Source organism: Saimiri boliviensis, chromosome 14, assembly GCF_048565385.1.
Source record: "Saimiri boliviensis isolate mSaiBol1 chromosome 14, mSaiBol1.pri, whole genome shotgun sequence".
Lineage (NCBI taxonomy): Eukaryota > Metazoa > Chordata > Mammalia > Primates > Cebidae > Saimiri > Saimiri boliviensis.
In genome coordinates, this window is record NC_133462.1 from 31,190,662 (window position 1) to 31,209,409 (window position 18,748).

Below are 18,748 nucleotides of genomic sequence, written 5' to 3' on the forward strand. Positions count from 1 at the left end.
GTCGTCAGCACCTGACGTCCACTCAGCACTGTCTCCAGCCGTGGTGCTTGCGGACATCTGTATTAACTTGTCTAAGAACCTGGTTTGGTTTCCCCTCCTTGGGAAGCCCTGTGTCGGAGGCTCCAGCTAATCTTTCCCAGGTAAGAAAAACCGTTCCATATTTATCAGATGGCAGGTGCGTGGGTGCATTCTCCCGAAGCTGGGGCTGAGGAAGAGGCTCTCAGCTGATTCACACTGTTCACAGCCCAGACCGGAGGCTCACCTTAACTTTGTACCTCTCAGAACTGTCCCGCACCCCTAAGTTGGCTGCCCCAGGGCGGTGGCACCCTTGCTAGGAAACTTTCTTTTGGACCTTTGATGTCATTGCCCCAAACCATGGTCCCTATTTTCGTGGAAGCCCCAGCTTTTTAATGATTTCGTTTTGGTCGGTTGGAATACTGGACTGGTTTGTGAGCCCCACACAGGGATGCCAGTGTGTCTGCCAAATCAGTGCGGGTGTTGTGCCGTTTTTTTTTTTTTTTTAAATATCACAGTGAAACATTCATGTTTTCACGGAGGGTGTGTCTTTATTAACCAAAACATAGTCCTTATTTCTAAACCAACTGCCTTGTTCCCATGAATATGACAAACCCACCCTTTTCAGTCTACTTCCCACTGCAAAAATGTGTTCTTCAAAAGTAAATATTTTTTTCTTCTGGTTTAAATGAACCTGTTTGTTTCTAGAAATACACACCTTTTTTTAAAAAAATGCAAAGCGTTGTGTATGCTCTAGTAATTCTAGCTGCGTAAGTGCTCATTTCCTCATAGGACATAAAACAAGCAGTATGTTTCTTGGTATGAAAATGCCCACATAGGTGTATACTCACCGAGAAAAAGATGATTGAGGAGGGTCGCACCTATGAAATGAGGCCTGGACTGCTGTTGCGGAGTGGCTTTTTACAATTTTCTTGACGATGTTTCCAAACTCATTACTTTTTTCTGACTCAGTGATTTTTAAAAATTTGGTTTAAATTTCAGTTAAAATAGACATAAATGGCTGGGCATGGTGGCTCATGCCTGCAATCCCAGCACTTTGCGTGACAGATGGATCACTTGAGGTCAGGAGTTCAAGACTGGCCTGGCCAACAAACAGAGTGAAACCCATCTCTACTACAAATACAAAAATTAGCTAGGCGTGGTAGTGGGCACCTGTAATCCTGGCTATATGGGAGGCTGAGGCAGGAGAATCCCTTGAACCCAAGAGGTGGAGGTTGCAGCGAGTGAAGATTGCACCACTGCACTCCAGCCTGTGCGACAGGAGTGAAACTCCATGTCAAAAAGTATATATTACCATCTTCGCTGTCTTTAAGTGTACAGTTCAGTAGTGTTAGGTGTATTCACGTTGTTGTGCAACCAAGCTCTAGAACATTTCCATCTCCATGAAATACTCATACCTCATTCCCCCACCACAGCCCCTGGCAGCCACCGTTCTACTTTGTCACTGTGAATGTGATGACTCCATGGGCCTCCGAGAAGCGAAAGCATCCCGTGTGCATCCTTTTGTGACTGGCTTATTTCACTTAGCCTCCTATCCTCAGGGTTCTTCCATGTTGGAGCATGTTTCAGGATTTCTTTCCTTTTTAAGGCTGAATCAGATTCTGTCGTATGGATGGACCACATTTTGTTTATCCATTCGTTCATTGATGGACATTTGAGTTGCTTCCACTCAATGATATTTTTTCATGAACTTTTACTTTAGAATAGTTTTTAAATTTATGAAAAAGTTGCAAGGATAGGCCAGGTGCAGTGGCTCACGCCTGTAATCCCAGTACATTGGGAGGCTGAGGTGGGAGGATCACTTGAGCTCAGGAGTTCAAGACCAGCCCTGGCAACATAGTGAGAGACCTCACTTCTACAAAAATCATAAAAATTAGCCAGGCTTGGTGGTGCATGCCTGTAGTCCCAGCTGCTTAGGAGACTGAGGTGGGAGGATCACTCGAGCCCAGATGGTCGAGGCTGGAGTGAGCCGTGAGCGTGCAACTGCACTCTCACCTGGGCAACAGAGTGAGACCCTGTCTCGGAAAAAGAAAAATTGTAGGTAGTACATAGTTCCTCCGTTTCCCACACCCAGCTACCCCTGTCATTCACATCTTATACAGCACATTTACCACAACCAGTGAACCAGTATTGAACATTATTATTCACTCAAGTTCATACTTCTTCAGTGATCTTTAATTAATTTTTTAAAGATGCAGGGTCTTGCTCTGTTGTGGCTGGAGTGCAGTGGCACAGTCATAGCTCACTATAACCTCCATCTGGGTTCAGGCGGTCTCCTGAGTCAGCCTCCCAAGTAGCTGGGACTATAGGTACATGCCACCATGCCTGGCTTTTAAAAATTTTTTATTTAATTAATTAATTATTTTTTTTTGAGACAGAGTCTTGCTCTTGTCCAGGCTGGAGTACAATGGCACGATCTCGGCTCACTGCAACGTCTACCTCCTGGGTTGAAGCAATTCTTCTGTCTCAGCTTTCGGAGTAGCTGGGATTACAGATGCCTGTCACCATGTCCAGCTAATTTTTGTATTTTTAGTAGAGGCGGGGTTTCTCCATACTGGCCAGGCTGGTCTCCAACTCCTGACCTTAGGCAATCCGCCCATCTCTGCCTCCCACAGTGCAGATGTGAGCCACCATGCCTGGCCTTTTTTTTTCCCCTTTGTGACAGAGTCTCACTCACTCTGTTGCCCAGGCTGGAGTGCAATGGTGTAATCTCAGCTCACTGCAACCTCTGCCTCCTGGGTTCAAGCAATTCTCCTGCCTTAGCCTCCTGAGTAGCTGGGGTTACAGGTACCTGCCACCATGCCCAGCTCATTTTTTGTATTTTTAGGAGAGACGGGGTTTCATCATACTGGCCAGGCTGGTCTCAAACTCCTGGCCTCAGGTGATCTGCCCACTTTGGCCTCCCAAAGTGCTGGGATTACAGACTTGAGCCACCATGCCTGGCCTCATTTTTTAATTTTTATTTTTATAGAGATGGGACTTTGCTATGTTCCCCAGGCCAGTCTCGAATTCCTGGCTAAACCATTATTTTTAGGGTCATGTTACTTAAAGTGGAAACGTGAGTTAAGTATGGAATTCCGTACTTTGCTTTAACTCAGAAATAATAAAATCCCTGTCCTGTTTCTTCACAAAATTATAGGATGATCCTTTCAAAAATAAAGCCTTGTTATTTAGCAACAACACGCAAGAGTTGCATCCGGATCCTTTCCAGACAGAAGACCCCTTCAAATCTGACCCATTTAAAGGAGCTGACCCCTTCAAAGGTATCTCACTTGCTACCCACTTTCTCATTGAGAGACTGTATTTTATTTCATTTAGAGTGTTGAAGGTCTAGAAAAGTAAGGATTTGCCACAATCTGAAATGGAGGGGCAAAGGAATACCTTTTTTTCTTTTTTCTTTTGAGGCAGAGTCTTGCCCTGTCATCCAGGCTGGAGTGCAGTAGCACGATCCCTACTCACTGCAACTTCCTTCTCCTGGGTTCAAGCAATTCTCCTGCCTCAGCTTCTTGAACAGCTGGGATTACAGGCGCCTACCACTGCCCCTGGCTAATTTTGTATTTTTAGTAAAGATGGGGTTTCACCATGTTGTGGTGGTCTCGAATCCTGAGGACCTCAGGTGATACACCAACCTCTGCCTCCCAAAGTGCTGGGATTGCAGGCGTGAGCCACTGTGCCTGGCAGGAATGCCTTTGAAGCTTCTCTCTTTTTTTTTTTTTTTTTTGAGACGGAGTTTCACTCTTGTTACCCAGGCTGGAGTGCAGTGGCACAATCTCGGCTCACTGCAACCTCCACCTCCTGGATTCAGGCAATTCTCCTGCCTCAGCCTCCTGAGTAGCTGGGATTACAGGCACGCGCCACCATGCCCAGCTAATTTTTGTATTTTTAGTAGAGACGGGGTTTCACCATGTTGACCAGGATGGTCTCGATCTCTTGACCTTGTGATCCACCCGCCTCGGCCTCCCAAAGTGCTGGGATTACGATGAGCCACCGCGCCCAGCCTTGAAGCGTCTCATCTCACCCTGTTAACTAGAAAACCAACGCATCACAGTACAGTGAGAAGTGTTCCAAGCTCGCCACAAGGCTCCCACATTTGAGGGCAGCTTGGCCAGCCCCCTTCAACTTTTCAGTCTCCTAATCCCTCAGGAGGTTAATAAATTCCTCCTTGCTCACCTCACAGTGCTGATAAAAAAAAATCAGATCTGGTGGTGATCATGAAAGTGTCTAGGCAACCATGGATTCCTACCTAAACGTAAGGTCTGGATAATTTTAGGAGTCTATCCAGAGCCATATGTGAGTCAAGAATAAGAATTCCAGAAACAAGATTTCCTAATTTCTCTCCATGTTTCAGAGCAAAACGGTATTTCCAGGAGGAAGGCTCTCTGTACATTTCTGAGAAAAATGCTGAGGTAGGGAGAGGTCAGTGGGAGTTTGAGCTTCAGCTGGGGGTTGAAGTCTGCCGGGTCTGAGGGGAGAATCTAGTAGCCCCTGAAGCCCAGGGTGCCGCCTCGTCATTGCTGCAAGGCTGGCAGTGAAGTATGGGACAGCCCAGGGTCCTGTGTCCTCTTACCCAGGGAGGTGGCAGGCAGATGGGATGAAGGAAACCTGGCATGGGAGGAGAGGAGTGGATTCTGGCCCACTCTGTCTTCCACAACTCCAGTCTTTATTGGGCAGCCAGTAGTACCTTCCTTCTCATCTTAGACGTTCTAGCCAGAAATAGCTGCCTCCTCCAGGTCCGCCTCTTCGATTTGCCAGGGTTTCGAGGGCAGGTGGATAGTAGAGAAGGAAATAACATTCTCTCCCTAAATTAGGGATAGAAGGCAGCGAAAGTCCTGACAGGTGGATGGCTGTGTCCGGGGGCTTGGCCTGCATCCTGTGCCCTAGAGCTAATAAGTGCTTCTCTCCTCTCCCACCCAGGTGACCCGTTCCAGAATGACCCCTTTGCAGAACAGCAGACAGCTTCAACAGGTAAAGTTCAGTGTTTCCCGGACCACTCTCTAGACTGTTTCCAGTCCTAGCTGAAAAGTCACACATGGTGGGACTTCTGTCTACACACATGGGGATGGCAGCCATGTTGGGAAGGACAGCCATCCATGATGTTGCGCACAGTGTCGCTCCTGTTCCCTTCTAGAGATGGCTTCCCCTCCCCTGTTCCATTCACTGTGTGCACCCCACCCTGGAGTGTCGTGGGATCACGTTGTCTGCTAATTTATTTTTTTAGTTTAGTTTAGTTTTTGAGACAGAGTCTTGCTCTGCCACCCAGGCTGGAGTGCTGTGGTGTGATCTCAGCCCTCTGCAACCTCTGCCTCCTGAGTTCAAGTGATTGTCTTGCATTAGCCTCCTGAGTAGCTAGGACTACAAGCGTGAGCCACCACGCCCAGCTAATTTTTTGTATTTTTAGTAGAGACAGGGTTTCACCATGTTAGCCACGCTGGTCCTGAACTCTTGACCTCAGGTGGTCTGCTGGTCTTGGGCTTGGCCTGCCAAAGTGCTGGGATGACAGGTGTGAGCCTGTCTGAGCCCAACTGACTGACTTTTTTTTTTTTGAGGTGAAATTTATATAACATAGAAGTCATCATTTTAAAGAGTCCAATTCAGTGATATTGCGCACCCTCAGTGTTGTGCAACAATCACCTAGTTCCACAACATTTTCATCCCCCCAAAAAGAAACCCCGTCCCCATCAGCAGTCACTCCCCGTTTCCTCCCACAACCCCTGGCACCCACCAATCTATTTTCTGTCTCTGTGGATTTACCTGTGTTTTTTCCTATTATTATTATTCATATTATATCCAGCTCCTGCAGGATATATCATTTTTATTTATTTAGACACGGGGTTTTACTCTATTGCCCAGGCTAGAGTGCAGTGGGGCAATTATAACTCACTGCAGCCTTGACCTCCTGGGCTCAAGCTGTCTTTCCGCCTCTGCCTCCTGAATAGCTGGGACTACGGGTGTGTACCACTACACTTGGCTAATTTTTTATTTTTTGTACAAGCAGGTCTCTCTATGTTGCCCATGCTGGTCTTGAGCTCTTGGCCTCAAAAGATTCTCCTATCTCAGCCTCCCAAAGCGCTGGGATTACAGACACGAGCCACCATGCCTGGACAGGATATTATTTTTAAAGTCAGTTTTATTGAGAGATATAATTCACATAGAACAAAATGCACCGGTTTTACTATGTAATAAGATGAGTTTCAACAAACGTGCGCAGTTGTGTGAGATTTGAGAACACTTCCACCATTCCTGGGGCCCCTTTGCTGTCACCCCCTGCCCTCTCCCAGGGTCTCCTGGCCACCACTGCCCTGCCTTCCGTCACTAGTGTTCTTACCGTTCTAGAATTCCATGTAAACAGTGTCATTCTGTGATGTGTTCTTTTCTGCCTGGGTTCTTTCGCTTGGTATAATGTTCTTTACTCACGGGGCATTTTCTCTTTCAGATCCATTTGGAGGGGACCCTTTCAAAGAAAGTGACCCATTCCGAGGCTCTGCCACTGAGGACTTCTTCAAGAAACAGACAAAGAATGATCCATTTACCTCGGACCCATTCACGAAAAACCCTTCCTTACCTTCGAAGGTGAGTGGGGTGGGACGTTGCCTGGGAGACCCGGGTGTCTGCTCCGTGTGTGTGAGGGCGGTGCTTCCTGAAGCCCTCCTCCCCTTTGTGGAGTGTGGGCCATGGTGCCTGTTCTCCAGGAGCTAGTATCCCAGTCTGGTCTCGGTCCTGCCGAGTGAGGGGTTGTCTGGCCTAGTCACTGTGGTGGCTCATCCTGTGAGCCCCTAAATTAGGGGTAGGAGCACCCAAGGGTGCAGCCAGCAGTCCAATGGCCCCAAGTCGGGGCAAGGAGGCTGTTGCCCACAGTTCTTATTCCTCTGTCCCTACCCCCCCTCCCCACTCGAGTCAACTGCCCCCACTGCCACTTCATCTCCCAAAAAAGATGAAATCAAACGAGTACCATGTGCTCCCATGGACCAAGCCACCCTGCACGGTCCTTGTAACACACAGCACTGGCTGGCACCTTAGAGTCACATTGCCTCAGTGGATGCCCCCATCACGGCGGCAGGAGTGAGTGCAGGCATCTCAGCCCAGCCTCCTCGCCTGGTGTCATGTCCTGCGAGCATCAGCCAACTCTGACCTTCCAGTCTCCAGCCCCAGCACACCTGTGCCCCATCCGCAGGAGTGGCAGACAATGAGTGTTTCGAACATTACGCCCAGGAGATTGGGTTAAATTGGTGTCAACTTGGATTTCAAAACCAAAAACCAAAAAATAAGCTGCCTCTGGTGATGGAGGAGAAGATTCTCATGGTGGAGTGAGCCTGCTTCATAGCCTCCTTCTGTTTTCTAGGCTGCCACCCAGGCCAGGGCTTGCTTAGATGGGTACTCATCCCTTCTCCCCAGGGCTCCTGCTGCCCTGGTGCCCACCTTGCTCACTCCCCGTGGTCTTTAGCACTTGGAGCTCCTTGAAGGCAAAGATTCACTTGCCATGTTTTCTTAATGGCCCCCTTTTAGTGTCCTGAAGGCCTGTAGTGAGAATTTCCCTGGCATTCCTGGTGCTGCTGATCTGTTTACCAATTTCGTTGACTTTTTCCGTAACCAGCTTTTGGCTTCATTTTCTCTACTGCTTGTTTTCTATTGTCATTGATTTCTTCTCTTTTCTATTTCTGTGTTTTTCTGTTTCCTTACTCTTATTTATTTTGGGTTTACTTTGTACTTCTCATGTCTTAAGGTCCTACCTTCGTTCATTGATTTTAGACTTCATTTTCTGGTACAGGCGGACCCTGACTTACGATGGCTCAACTTACAGTTTTTTTGACTTTACAATAGTTTTATCAAGATACAGCCTCATCATAAGTCAAGGAGTCTCTGGACTTAACATTGGTTCAACTTATGATTTTTTGCTTTATGATGGGTTTATTGGAATATTAAGTGCACTTTCGACTTAACGATATTTTCAACTTACAATGGGTTTATCAAGACATAACCCCATGGTAAGTCAAGAAGCATCTGTATAAATTTAAAGCAATGTATTTCCCGTAGGCAGTGCTTTACCTGTATGTCATATATTTTAATACTTTGTCTCTTCATTGCCATTCAGTTTTGAGATATTTTCCAGTTTCCCTTGTGAATTCTGTTTACCCGTGGATTACTTAAAAGTGTGTTGTTTCATTTCCAGAAACTTGGCGTCTTCTCCTGTGTATCTTATAATAATATTTAATACTGATTTTTAATTAAATCTCGTAGAGAACATATTCTGTATGTTTTCAGTACCTTCACATTTATCAAGGGTTGTTGTTTACGGCCTGTGTTGATGAACAAACCACGTACGCTTGAGAAGAATGTGTATCTGTAGTTGTTGGATGTACTGTTCTATAAATGCCAGTGAGGTTGAGCTTCCTGATAGTGTTCTTCTGTGTCTTCATTGTTTGTTTGTTTGTTTGTTTGTTTGTTTGTTTGTTTTTTAGTTCTACCAATGGCTGAAAGAGAGGTGTTAAACATCCTCCTATGATTGTGGAATTGTTCATACTGCACTTTAATTTGATCAAGTTTTGCTTTGTGTACTTTGAAGCTTTGTCAGGTGCATAGATGTTTATGATTGTTGTGTCTTCCTGACACAGCAACCTTTCTGTCATTATAAAAGGTTCCATTTGATCTCTGGTGATGTTCTTTGTCTTAAAGTCTATTTTACTGCTTCATTCCCCTCATGGTATTTACTACATGATATATCATTTTTCAACCATTTACTTTCAACTTACCTGAGTCTTTAAAACCGATAGTTGTTTTTGTAACTAGCATAGTGTTGGGGCTTGCTTTTTTTATCCAGTCGGAAATCCCTGCCTTATAAGTGGAATGTTTAGTCCATTAACATTTAATGTAATTATTGATATGGTTTAAATCTACTGTTTTATTATTTGCTTGCTGTTTATCCCATTTTTTTTTTTCCTGCCTTCTTTTGGATTGTTTGAATGTTTTCTGGAATTCTGTCTATTGGCCTTTTATTGTTTTACTCATACTTCTTTTAATAAAATTTTTAGAGATTTATTTAGGAGTTACCTTTTACGGTTTTAATTTTTCATAGCCTACTTGAGGTTAGTATTGTATTACCTCATGTAAAATGTAGAAAATTTGCAACCGTGTAGGTCCATTTGTCCACCTACCCTTGCAGCCAGCATGTCTTCTTATGTTATAGCCATCATATGAATATCATTTATCTAAATACATTATAAACTCCGTAAGACTGTTATGATTTTTGCATTAATCCATTGTAGGTATTTTTTAGAAAGAAAGGAAAAAAATAATCATTTGGTTTTACCCAGATATTTACCATTTCTGATACTTTTCATTTCTTTCTGAAGATTAGTTTTCCCTCTGTTACCATTTTCCTTTAGCCTAAAGAACTTTCTTTAGCACTTCTGATAGTGCAGGTCAACTGTGTCGTCATGTGTTTATTTTTTATTTTTGAAATAGCATCTCACTCTGTTGCCCAGGCTGAAGTGCGGTGGTGCGATCTTGGGCTCACTGCAGCCTCAGCCTCCCAGGCTCGAGTAATTCTCTCACCTCAGCCTCCCAAGTTGCTGGGACCACCGGCGTGTACCTCCACACCAAGCTGATTTTTTATTTTTTGTAGAGATGGGATCTCCATATGTTGAAGTACAGTGGCACGATCTCAGCTCAGTATAACCACCGTACTTCAGCCTGGCGACAGGGTAAGATCTGAGCTCCATATGTTGCCCAGGCTGGTCTCAAACTCCCAGGCTCAAGCAAGCCTCCTGTCTCAGCTCCTCCAAAGTGCTGGGATCGCAGGCGTGAGTCATTGCACCCAGCTGTTGTCAATCTTTTTTTTTTCTTTCCCCAACGTTTGCCTCCCAGGTTCAAGCGATTTCTGGCTAATGTTTGTAATTTTAGTAGAGATGGAGTTTCACCATGTTGGCCAGGCTGATCTCGCTCGACCTGAACTCAAGTGATCTGCCAGCCTCATCATCTGAAGGTGCTAGAACAGGCGTCCCCAAACTATGGCCCACGGGCGGCATGCGGCCCCCTGAGGCCATTTATCCGCCCCCCTCCGCCGCACTTCAGGAAGGGGCACCTCTTTCATTGGTGGTCAGTGAGAGGAGCATAGTATGTGGCGGCCCTCCAACAGTCTGAGGGACAGTGAACTGGCCCCCTGTGTAAAAAGTTTGGGGACGCTTGTGCGAGAGTTACAGGCCCTTTGGCATTCTTGAAGGACATTTGTGTTTGATCTAGGTTGTTGGGGGTTTGTTTGTTTTTTTAGCACTTTTAGGGTGTTTTTCCACTACCTTCCAGCTTCCATTGAATGAGAGGAGTATTCTTTCAGGTCATTGTTGCCCTATATATAATGGATTGCTTTTCTTTGGATACTTTCAAGATTCTCTCTTTATCTTTAGTTTTCAGTAGTTTTTGAAGTTTCTGGATGTGGTTTTCTTGGTGTTTATACTGGTTTAGGCTGGAGCGCAATGACGTGATCTCAGCTCACTTCATCCTCTGCCTCCTGGGTTCAAGCGATTCTTCTGCCTCAGCCTCCCAAGTAGCTGGGACTACAAGGTGTCCACAACTATGCCTGGCTAAGTTTTTGTATTTTTAGTAGAGACGGGGTTTTACCATGTTGGCCAGGATGGTCTTGAACTCCTGACCTCAGGCAATCCACCTGCCTCGGCCTCCCAAAGTGCTGGGATTACAGGCGTGAGCCGCCTCACCTGGCCCACCTGGCTAATTTTTGTATTTTTAGTAGAGATGGGGTTTTGCCATGTTCATGCTAGTCTTAAACTCCTGACTTCAGGTGATCCACTGCGCCAGGGATGAAATATTTATTGTAGATATGCTTTTTCATTTCTGGAACTTACTCATTTGTTTCTTTTGTATACTTTCAATTTCTCTGCTAAGGTTGCCTGTCTTTTCATTCATTTTAAGTGTATTTTCCTTTTCCTCATTCAGCAGACTTACAATCACTGATTTACCTTGTCTCTGTCTCAATTCCACCATCTGGGTTATTTTGAGATTGGCTACATTGAATGTTTTTTCCAGTGAGAGTTGGTCACATTTTTCCAGTTCTTTGTATGTTTAGAAATGTATCTGATGCATTGTGATGCATTGTGAGTGTTCTGTGTAGAGACTGTAGACTGTTTTCTCCAAAGAGCAGGGATGGGTTTGTTTCAGCAGGCAGTTAACTTGGTGCCACTCACACTGTGGACGCTTGCCAGCAGATGGCAGAAGCTCCAATCCTGGCTTAGTTCTCGTGGCTTCAGCCGCGGGCTGCCCCGAGTCCCCTACAGGCATGAGTGAGCAGGGGGCATCCTGAGACTGAGGCAGAGCGGACCACGCAGTTCAGGGCTTGCAGCTCTGCCCCTGCATCCCGATTCCCCTCCGTTTCCCCTAGTGGTTGTCTCTGGGCTCCATCCTCACGTGTTCAGATTCTACCAGAATCTTAGCGCACTGTGCCCTCCTGCTGTAGCTGGTGAGACGGCAACTCAACCTCCTGCTGTGTTCCGCCACATTCAAATTCTCCTCCAAAGTCTTCTCCCTGCCTGGTTGGTTCACTTCCCAGCCTTCAGGCCACTGCTTTTTGTATTTGTAATTTTGGGGGGTATTTTGCCCAGGTTGATAGGTGCTGTCTGCAGGAGGGTTGATGTGTTGGGATTTTACTCTGCCCCGGTTGAGTTTCAGTCGTTACACTTTCCCTCTGGCCTGGCCCTGGATGTTGTACATCCAGGTCGGAAAGTCTGGTTGAATGAACGGGTGGTGGAACAAACGAACTGCTTTTTACTCTTTCCTCTCTCCTTTCACTCAGCTCGACCCCTTTGAATCCAGTGATCCCTTTTCATCCTCCAGTGTCTCCTCAAAAGGATCAGGTGAGACCCATGGCTTATTTTCTCCTTCCTATTACTCGGGCAGTAGCAGAGCACCCCCGCCCCCTGCCCCAGTTAACGCCGTCACTCCCAAAGCCAGCATGGCCTCTGTGTTTGTGTCATTAGCCAGTGGCACCCCTAGCCTGAGCCTGTCAGGCCAAAATGAGCACCTCTTGCTGCTCCTCTTCCCGGGCACGTGCTGGCATCTTTCTGGAAAGGAACTTTGGCAGTAGGAATTCCGTAACTGCACCAGTGACAGTAACTGCTGTTTACTCACTCTTCCTTCCAAATCTTCAGTTTGTATCTTTGGGTTTTCTCCTTAAAAGAAATCCAAAATTGGACCCCAAGTACTGGCCTGTGCTGTGGGTTCTGTCTTTGAAGGAAGCTCAGCTCGCAGTGTAGAACTCATAGATGCACACTCAAGCCTTTATGCAATGGGAGCATCTGTGGACGCTCCCTTTTTTTTTTTTGGGAACAGCCTCCGCTTGGTCCTGCAGCTTGCGCACGGCAGGTAGCAGGGTTTGGTACCATAGGCAGGCGCATCCACTACTCTAGGCAAATCCCTTCCAGGTCAGAGGAGAAAACACCGCAAAGACCTCTAGCCACAGACACTGCCCTGCATACATTGTGTGTGTGGCAGGTCGTCCTGGAGTTGCTCCTCCCCTCCTTCGCATCTCCTCTCCTAACCCAACGGGACAGCAGGCTGTGCCCTTGCAGCAACTTGTCATTCCTCTGATGACCGTGAAAGATGCCGGCCCTCCCAGAGCAGGCGTCACAGTGAGAAACCATCTTGCCAGGCCAGAGCGGGCAGGGAGGCCTTGCTGAGGGACCTTCACACAGATGCACGTGTCTAGTGAATAAATGCAGCCTTCCTGAGTGTCCTGGTTCAGGGGCCATCTAGCGTTTTCCCTCCACCCCAGAAGGCGTGTTCTCTTAAAGACCTGTAACTCTGACTTTGTTGGTGCCGATTACAGATCCCTTTGGAACCTTAGATCCCTTCGGAAGTGGGTCCTTCAATAGTGCTGAGGGCTTTGCCGACTTCAGCCAGATGTCCAAGGTAAAGCCCCTCCATGGAGCCCCTGCGCCTCTGCTAGTGTCTTTGTGCCTCTTGTCGTGGTATGGGCTGCCAGGTGTAATTGTTCATGTCGTGTATGTATCTCCCGGCACCTTTCAAACACAGGGTTGGGTGTGGAAAGCAGCCGTGGCTGTGATCCGATGCACTTCACTCCCTCTGGATGAGCCCTGACCCCCCCAGGGGCATAGCTGCCCCGGGCTTCCCCGGCTCCCACTGGTGTCTGACAACCATCGGGTCTCAGGCGGGGAAGTCATTGCCATGGCCGAGTAGAAACTCGAGAATGCGTTGGGCACAGTCTCAAAAGGGCCATGGGCGGCAGGTGTGAGGCATCCGGGAAAGCAGGCCAGTGAGTGTCCAGAGCTGCCTGTGCGGCAGAACGCTCGAGGGGTGTTGAGAAGTGAGGGCCAGCCTCCGTGAATAAATGTAGACAGACCTGCAGGTGAGGAGTGAACTGCAGAGGGCAGCGGTGAGGCTGGTTACTGGACGGGACACATCTGTGTCCGGCCCTTACCAGACAGTGACCTGAACTGACTGTGGCTCTGGGCCCAGATGGCTGTCGGGCTTCTCCAGAGGCTGGCAGTGTGGCTGGCGCTCAGTCCTTAAGGTAGCATAGAGAAGTCAACAGGGAATGTCCAGAATGGACAGGAACAGTAGGAGCCCCTTACCAGCAAGGCGCCTCCTGGAAGAAAGTGCTGGAAAGTTGGAAGTGGGGGCCATGGTGCGTGGGAAGGAAGCCGGGGCCGAGGCACCGCTGTGCTTCCTGTGAGCCGTGTGTCTCCCTGTTTGAGCGCGGAGCGCGTTTCTTTGGCAGGAATGAAGGAAAGCAGGTGAGGTGTGCCCCGTCTCTGCACCCGCATCCACTCTGTCCCTTGTCGGCTGGAGCCAAGGGGCCTGTTTTCCACGCGTTCCACCTGCAGAGACCCAGGCACCATCAGCCCTGCAGGGAGAGGCAGTGGCCACAAGCAGAATGCAGCCCTCTCCTGGAGCCCATGGCCCAGGGAGTGAGGGGTGGCCTGTGGGGGGTCCTCTGGAGCAGCTGGGCTCAGTCTCTGTGGGCGCTGCCATTGGCCTGAAGGTGGTGAGGTGAGGGAACCCTGGGAGTACCTGGAAGACTCGTGCCCCAGGCATGGAGTCCCCTTGGCCTCTCCATCCCATTGGCCCTATGCCCAGGTGCCTCCCTCGCCTGCCCTGTGTTCACTCAGCCGGTGGAGCAAACGAGTCTCTGGGCGTCTTGTGGTTGGCAGCCGTCACAACTTGTGATCACAAAACACCGATTCCGAGAAGCACTTGAGATTCCGTTCAAATTTTCAAAGAAGCGTGTGTGCATGCCCTGGTGGAGAAGCAAATCCCACTTCTGACCCAGGCAGGGTGTGTGTTAACACAGATGAGCCTGGGCAGAGGGAGCCCAGAGGCCCTGGCATGGTGCCCCCTCCTTCCAGCACACGGAGAAGGTCTTCATCCCTCATATGCCATGCTGTGACACGGTTTGGGACTGGCCAGAGGGCACCAGGGGAAGGAGATTTAGGGGCCACTGCACAGGCTCGTGGGCAGGTGGGAAACCATCTCCCGAAAGCAGAAAACGGCCACATGGTGGCAGCAGTCCCTAAGGCAGGGGTCCTGGTCATTTCTGGTTTTCACACGTGGATTCTTCCTCTGGGAGGCTGGATCCGTCTTTCTCCTCACACTGTGCACGGGGAGTGAGAGCTGCGCTAGGGCTGGTGGCTAATGACCGTCCTCTGCCTGTCCTTGGGCCCTGAAACCAGGGGCTCTTCACACACATGCAGCTGTGGTTTCAGAGCTGGTCTCACTTCCTACTGGCGGCATGGGGCCAGGACAGAGTTGGACGGAGCCGTGGAAAACTGGTCTCCAGTACTATATTGTTTTGATTCCAGCGTTCCATCAGCTCCTGCCTTTGTGACATTTGTGCAGCCCCATGCTGAGCTCAACCCTGACCCTGCAGCTCTGTTTTTCCTTTTTGGTTACCTTCTGTTTTTCAAGAACAACACTGGGGATATAAATAAAATGCTAAGGGAAATGAAAGTGGCAAGAAGGTATTTAAAAAAAAAAAAATCAACTTTTCCCCATCTGAGCAGGGTGGGGAGGCCCTTTTTGTATGTCCCCAAGTTGAAGCACCTTCCCTCTGCGTCACTTTGCTGAGGGGAGTCACAGCCTGCAGTCTCCTTCTAGAAGTTTCTTTTGGGAGGCTCTTCAGGCCTGCACTCTTAGTTGAGGTCCTCACCCCTACCTGAAGAGATTCTTTTCTATCAAGCCTACATGACATCAGCTCACTTTAAAAACACATTCCTGGCCAGGCGTGTGGCTCATGCCTATAATCCCAGCACTTTGCAAGGCCGAGGCAGGCACATCACGAGGTCAGGCGATCAAGACCATACTGGCCAACACAGTGAAACCCCATCCCTACTAAAAATACAAAAAATTAGCTGGGCGTGGTGGTACAAACCTGTAATTCCAGCTACTTGGGAGGCAGAGGCAGGAGAATTGCTTGAACCAGGGAGGCGGAGGTTGCAGTGAGCTTACATTGTGCCACTGCACTCCAGCCTGGGCAAGAGAGTGAGACTCTGTCTCAAAAACAAACAAACAAAAAAACATTCCCCAAAGTATGTTTCCAGGGAGCACTTGAAAATAAAAACAAAAACAAAAGTCCAACTTACTTCCCTCTCCCCTGCCCGCCCCCCCCAAAAAGCCCTCTGTGAAATGCTGGGTTAGTTGTCACCCCAACTTCTCAATCGTTTAAAGCTGTGCATTGATATTTAGGGCTGCTGTTTAAAAATGCAGTCTTTTGTTTTGAACCAGTTCTTCCACTGGTGAGCTTAAACCTCTTTCTCTTAGAGCGGGTTTTCGTAGTAGCATTTTCTGTCTTCCTTTTATTTTAAGCACACTTCAGTCTCGCCGAGCCCAGAGAGCCCCTGACAGCTTTACTGAAACCTTTCTAAAAATAGCGACTTTCCTTGAAGCCGCTGCTGGAGTAGGAAAGAGTTGAGTCCCCAAGGAGGCTTCTTGGGAAACTTGAAGTCATGAAAATTGGGATTTGGAAATGACGTGGGCATTCTGGTGCCAGGAGTGATCTGATTCACTGCGGAGGCGGTGCAAGGCGTTCATTGGATGCCTGTCGCCTCACGAGGAGCCAGTTGGCCTCGTGGGTTTAAACACACATGGGAGGTGCCGAACCGGCTTCGCCCAAGGTGTCCCCATCAGCCTGGGGGTTAAGGCGGCTCTGATTTGAGCGTGTCGCCAGGTCTCACAACTTTGGGCGTCCAGGCTGAGTGTGGTTTGATGTGCCCGGGTCCTATTGCACTATGCAGAGGGCGGAAAGGCTCACACAGCCACTGGGACCGGGGCCCCACTCTGTGTCTGGAGATGCGGCCCAGGAGGCAGCGCACGCCCAGGGAAGATGAGGCCTGGCCGGTCACACCACTTCCCTGCTAGACCCACTTGCCTGCCCATCCCAGGCTGTGGGGGACTCACATGGGCCCTAGGCCTGGGGACGTGTTCCATGGATAGCAGAAGCTCCTGTGGACAGGCCAGCGTTCCGTCCCCCTCATTCTCTTCCAAACAGCCAACCCTAAATGGTTCATTTTAAAGCTAAGCTGCAAGCTGATGCTGCCCCTCATCTCTCAGACAGGCTTGGGGACAGCTAGGGCAGCAGACGGGGCGATCCCAGATTCCAGTCGCAGCTTCATACTTGGTGTGGTCATTGTCATGTGGTCTGGGTGCCAGTGAGTGGCTGGATGCCTGTCACGTGTCAACTCCTTTCCCTCTTGCCAGAGCCCTCCAAGCTCTGGCACTCTTGCCATTTTACAGATGAAGAAACTGAGGCACAGGGCATTGAGTAAGTGGCGGGGTGGGGGTTCCAGCCTGGACGGGACAGTCTGCCTAGGACAAGGACCTGCACCCCCCACTGGGGTGGCCCTCGGCAGCCAAGGGCAGCATCTGGAGGCCCCGGCCTGGGAACCGGATGATGTGAAGTCCAGCCCCAGATCCTCCTTGGACCTGCTGTGTGATTTGGGCAGGCTGTGCTGCCTTTGTGTGCCTCAGTTGTCTTGTGTGTAAGGCAGAGGTGCTGACTATGGGACCCCCTGCCAGGTCACTGGGCATGTTAGGTGAGAAGATGAGCACAGAGTGAGGTCTCCTGCCTGGGCACTTCTGGGAGCTGTGTGAAGCCCAGGAAAGGGATCTGATGGGCTCATCTATGTAGGAGCCTTGGGGGCCCTTTCTCCTCCCTGAGGGTGCTCGCCATTGTCCTCATTGGGGGGACCTGGAATGGGCAGGCTGCCTTTCAGAGGGGCCACCTCCCTGTTCTGTCTCTGATATGGCTCTGACTAGGCCGAGCAGCCTCTACTCCAGGGCTACACACGGTAGAGGCCAAGGCAGCCGTGTCTCTGTGTCGGGATGCAAGCGGCCCACATGGCTGCTTCTCTGTCACTAGATGCCGGAGGCGTGATGACTGCACCTCTATAACTAGCTGCCAGAGACAGAGGTGGCCAGGTCTCTGACTAGACTCCAGAGGCCTAAACGGCCATGTCTGTGTGACTAAATGCCAGAGACCTTGACAGCCACATCTGTGTGACTAGACGCTGGAGCTTCAGATGGCTGCATTGGTGTGACTGGAAGCTAGAGCCCCAGACAGCTGCATTGGTGTGATTGGAAGCTAGAGCCTCAGACAGCTGCATTGGTGTGACTGGACACAAGAGCCTTAGATAGCTGCGCCTTGTGACTAGACCCTGGAGCTTCAGAGGGCCATGTCAGTGTGACTGGTTGCTAGAGCCTCAGATGGCCACATCTGTGTGACTAGATGCTAGAGCCCTGGGCGGCCGTGGCTATGTGGCCTTAGATGCCCATGCCTGTGTGAACAGACACTAGAGCCTTAGATGGCCGTGTCTCTGTGGCCTTAGATGGCCATGTGTATGTGGCCTTAGATGCCCATGCCTGTGTGAACAGACACTAGAGCCTTAGACGGCCGTGTCTGTGTGGCCTTAGACAGCTGCGTGTATGTGGCCTTAGATGCCCAAGTCTGTGACTAGATGCTGGAGGCTTAGATGGCTGTGTCTGTGTGACTAGACACTAGAGCCTTAGATGAATGTGTTGGTGTTACAAGACAGTGGAAACCTAGACAGTTGCGTCCACGTGATTAGACACTAGAGTCTTAGACATCCACGTCTGTGTGACTGGACGCCAGAGCCTTAGACGGCCACGTCTGTGTGACTGGACGCCGGAGCCTTAGAGGCTGCGTGGGTGTGACTAGATCCTGGAGGTGGAGGAGGGCGTACCTTCAGAGCTGTCTGCTGGAGGCAGCATTAGACCCTTTCCCCTGCATCTGCAACCTGTTGGGTCCGGATTCTCGAGGGAAACCCCAGGAGTGTGCCTTTGTGCTCCTGAGCTGTTCTCTGTCTCTAGGCCTGCCCTGCTGGGGAGAAAGTTGGAGACCCCGGCCCCCCCTTCCGTCTCTGCCCCGTTCTGATCTGTGCTCTTGGAGGAATGTGGGATCACGTCTACCCCTGTTTCTGCCCGTTCCTTTGTTTCCTATCACAGTGATCTTTGTCCTATAATTTCCTCATTATTTTGCATTTTTGTAGCAGTGTGTTTCCTCCGTTGGTAAAAGTGTCATTATTTTCCACGTTATTATACACTTGGTTACTTTGTGTTCAGTAAGAGTGGTTCCTCATTCCTCTTCCTCCTGTGGAAAGTGATTTTCTCCTTCTGGGAGACCCCAGCCTGTTCCCTCAGATGCCTGAGATGCGCCCGCCCTTCTGCGGCTAGTGGA

The 18,748-nt window shown here is 49.3% G+C and overlaps 1 protein-coding gene across 11 annotated transcripts in view; it reads left to right on the forward strand.

Moving 5' to 3' along the window:
- The window catches only part of EPS15L1 (epidermal growth factor receptor pathway substrate 15 like 1), a 125,695-nt gene that overhangs the window by 76,531 nt on the left and 30,416 nt on the right, over positions 1-18,748 (forward strand). For 9 of the 11 annotated variants that reach the window (XM_039465668.2, XM_074384450.1, XM_039465667.2 and 6 more), the window contains 5 exons: positions 3,176-3,299; positions 4,951-5,001; positions 6,470-6,606; positions 11,834-11,894; positions 12,866-12,948. In XM_039465668.2, coding sequence (XP_039321602.1) covers positions 3,176-3,299; positions 4,951-5,001; positions 6,470-6,606; positions 11,834-11,894; positions 12,866-12,948 — 456 coding nt within the window. The remainder of the gene's footprint in view (positions 1-3,175; positions 3,300-4,950; positions 5,002-6,469; positions 6,607-11,833; positions 11,895-12,865; positions 12,949-18,748) is intronic. The other 2 variants (XM_039465664.2, XM_039465670.2) reach the window with 1 other exon arrangement.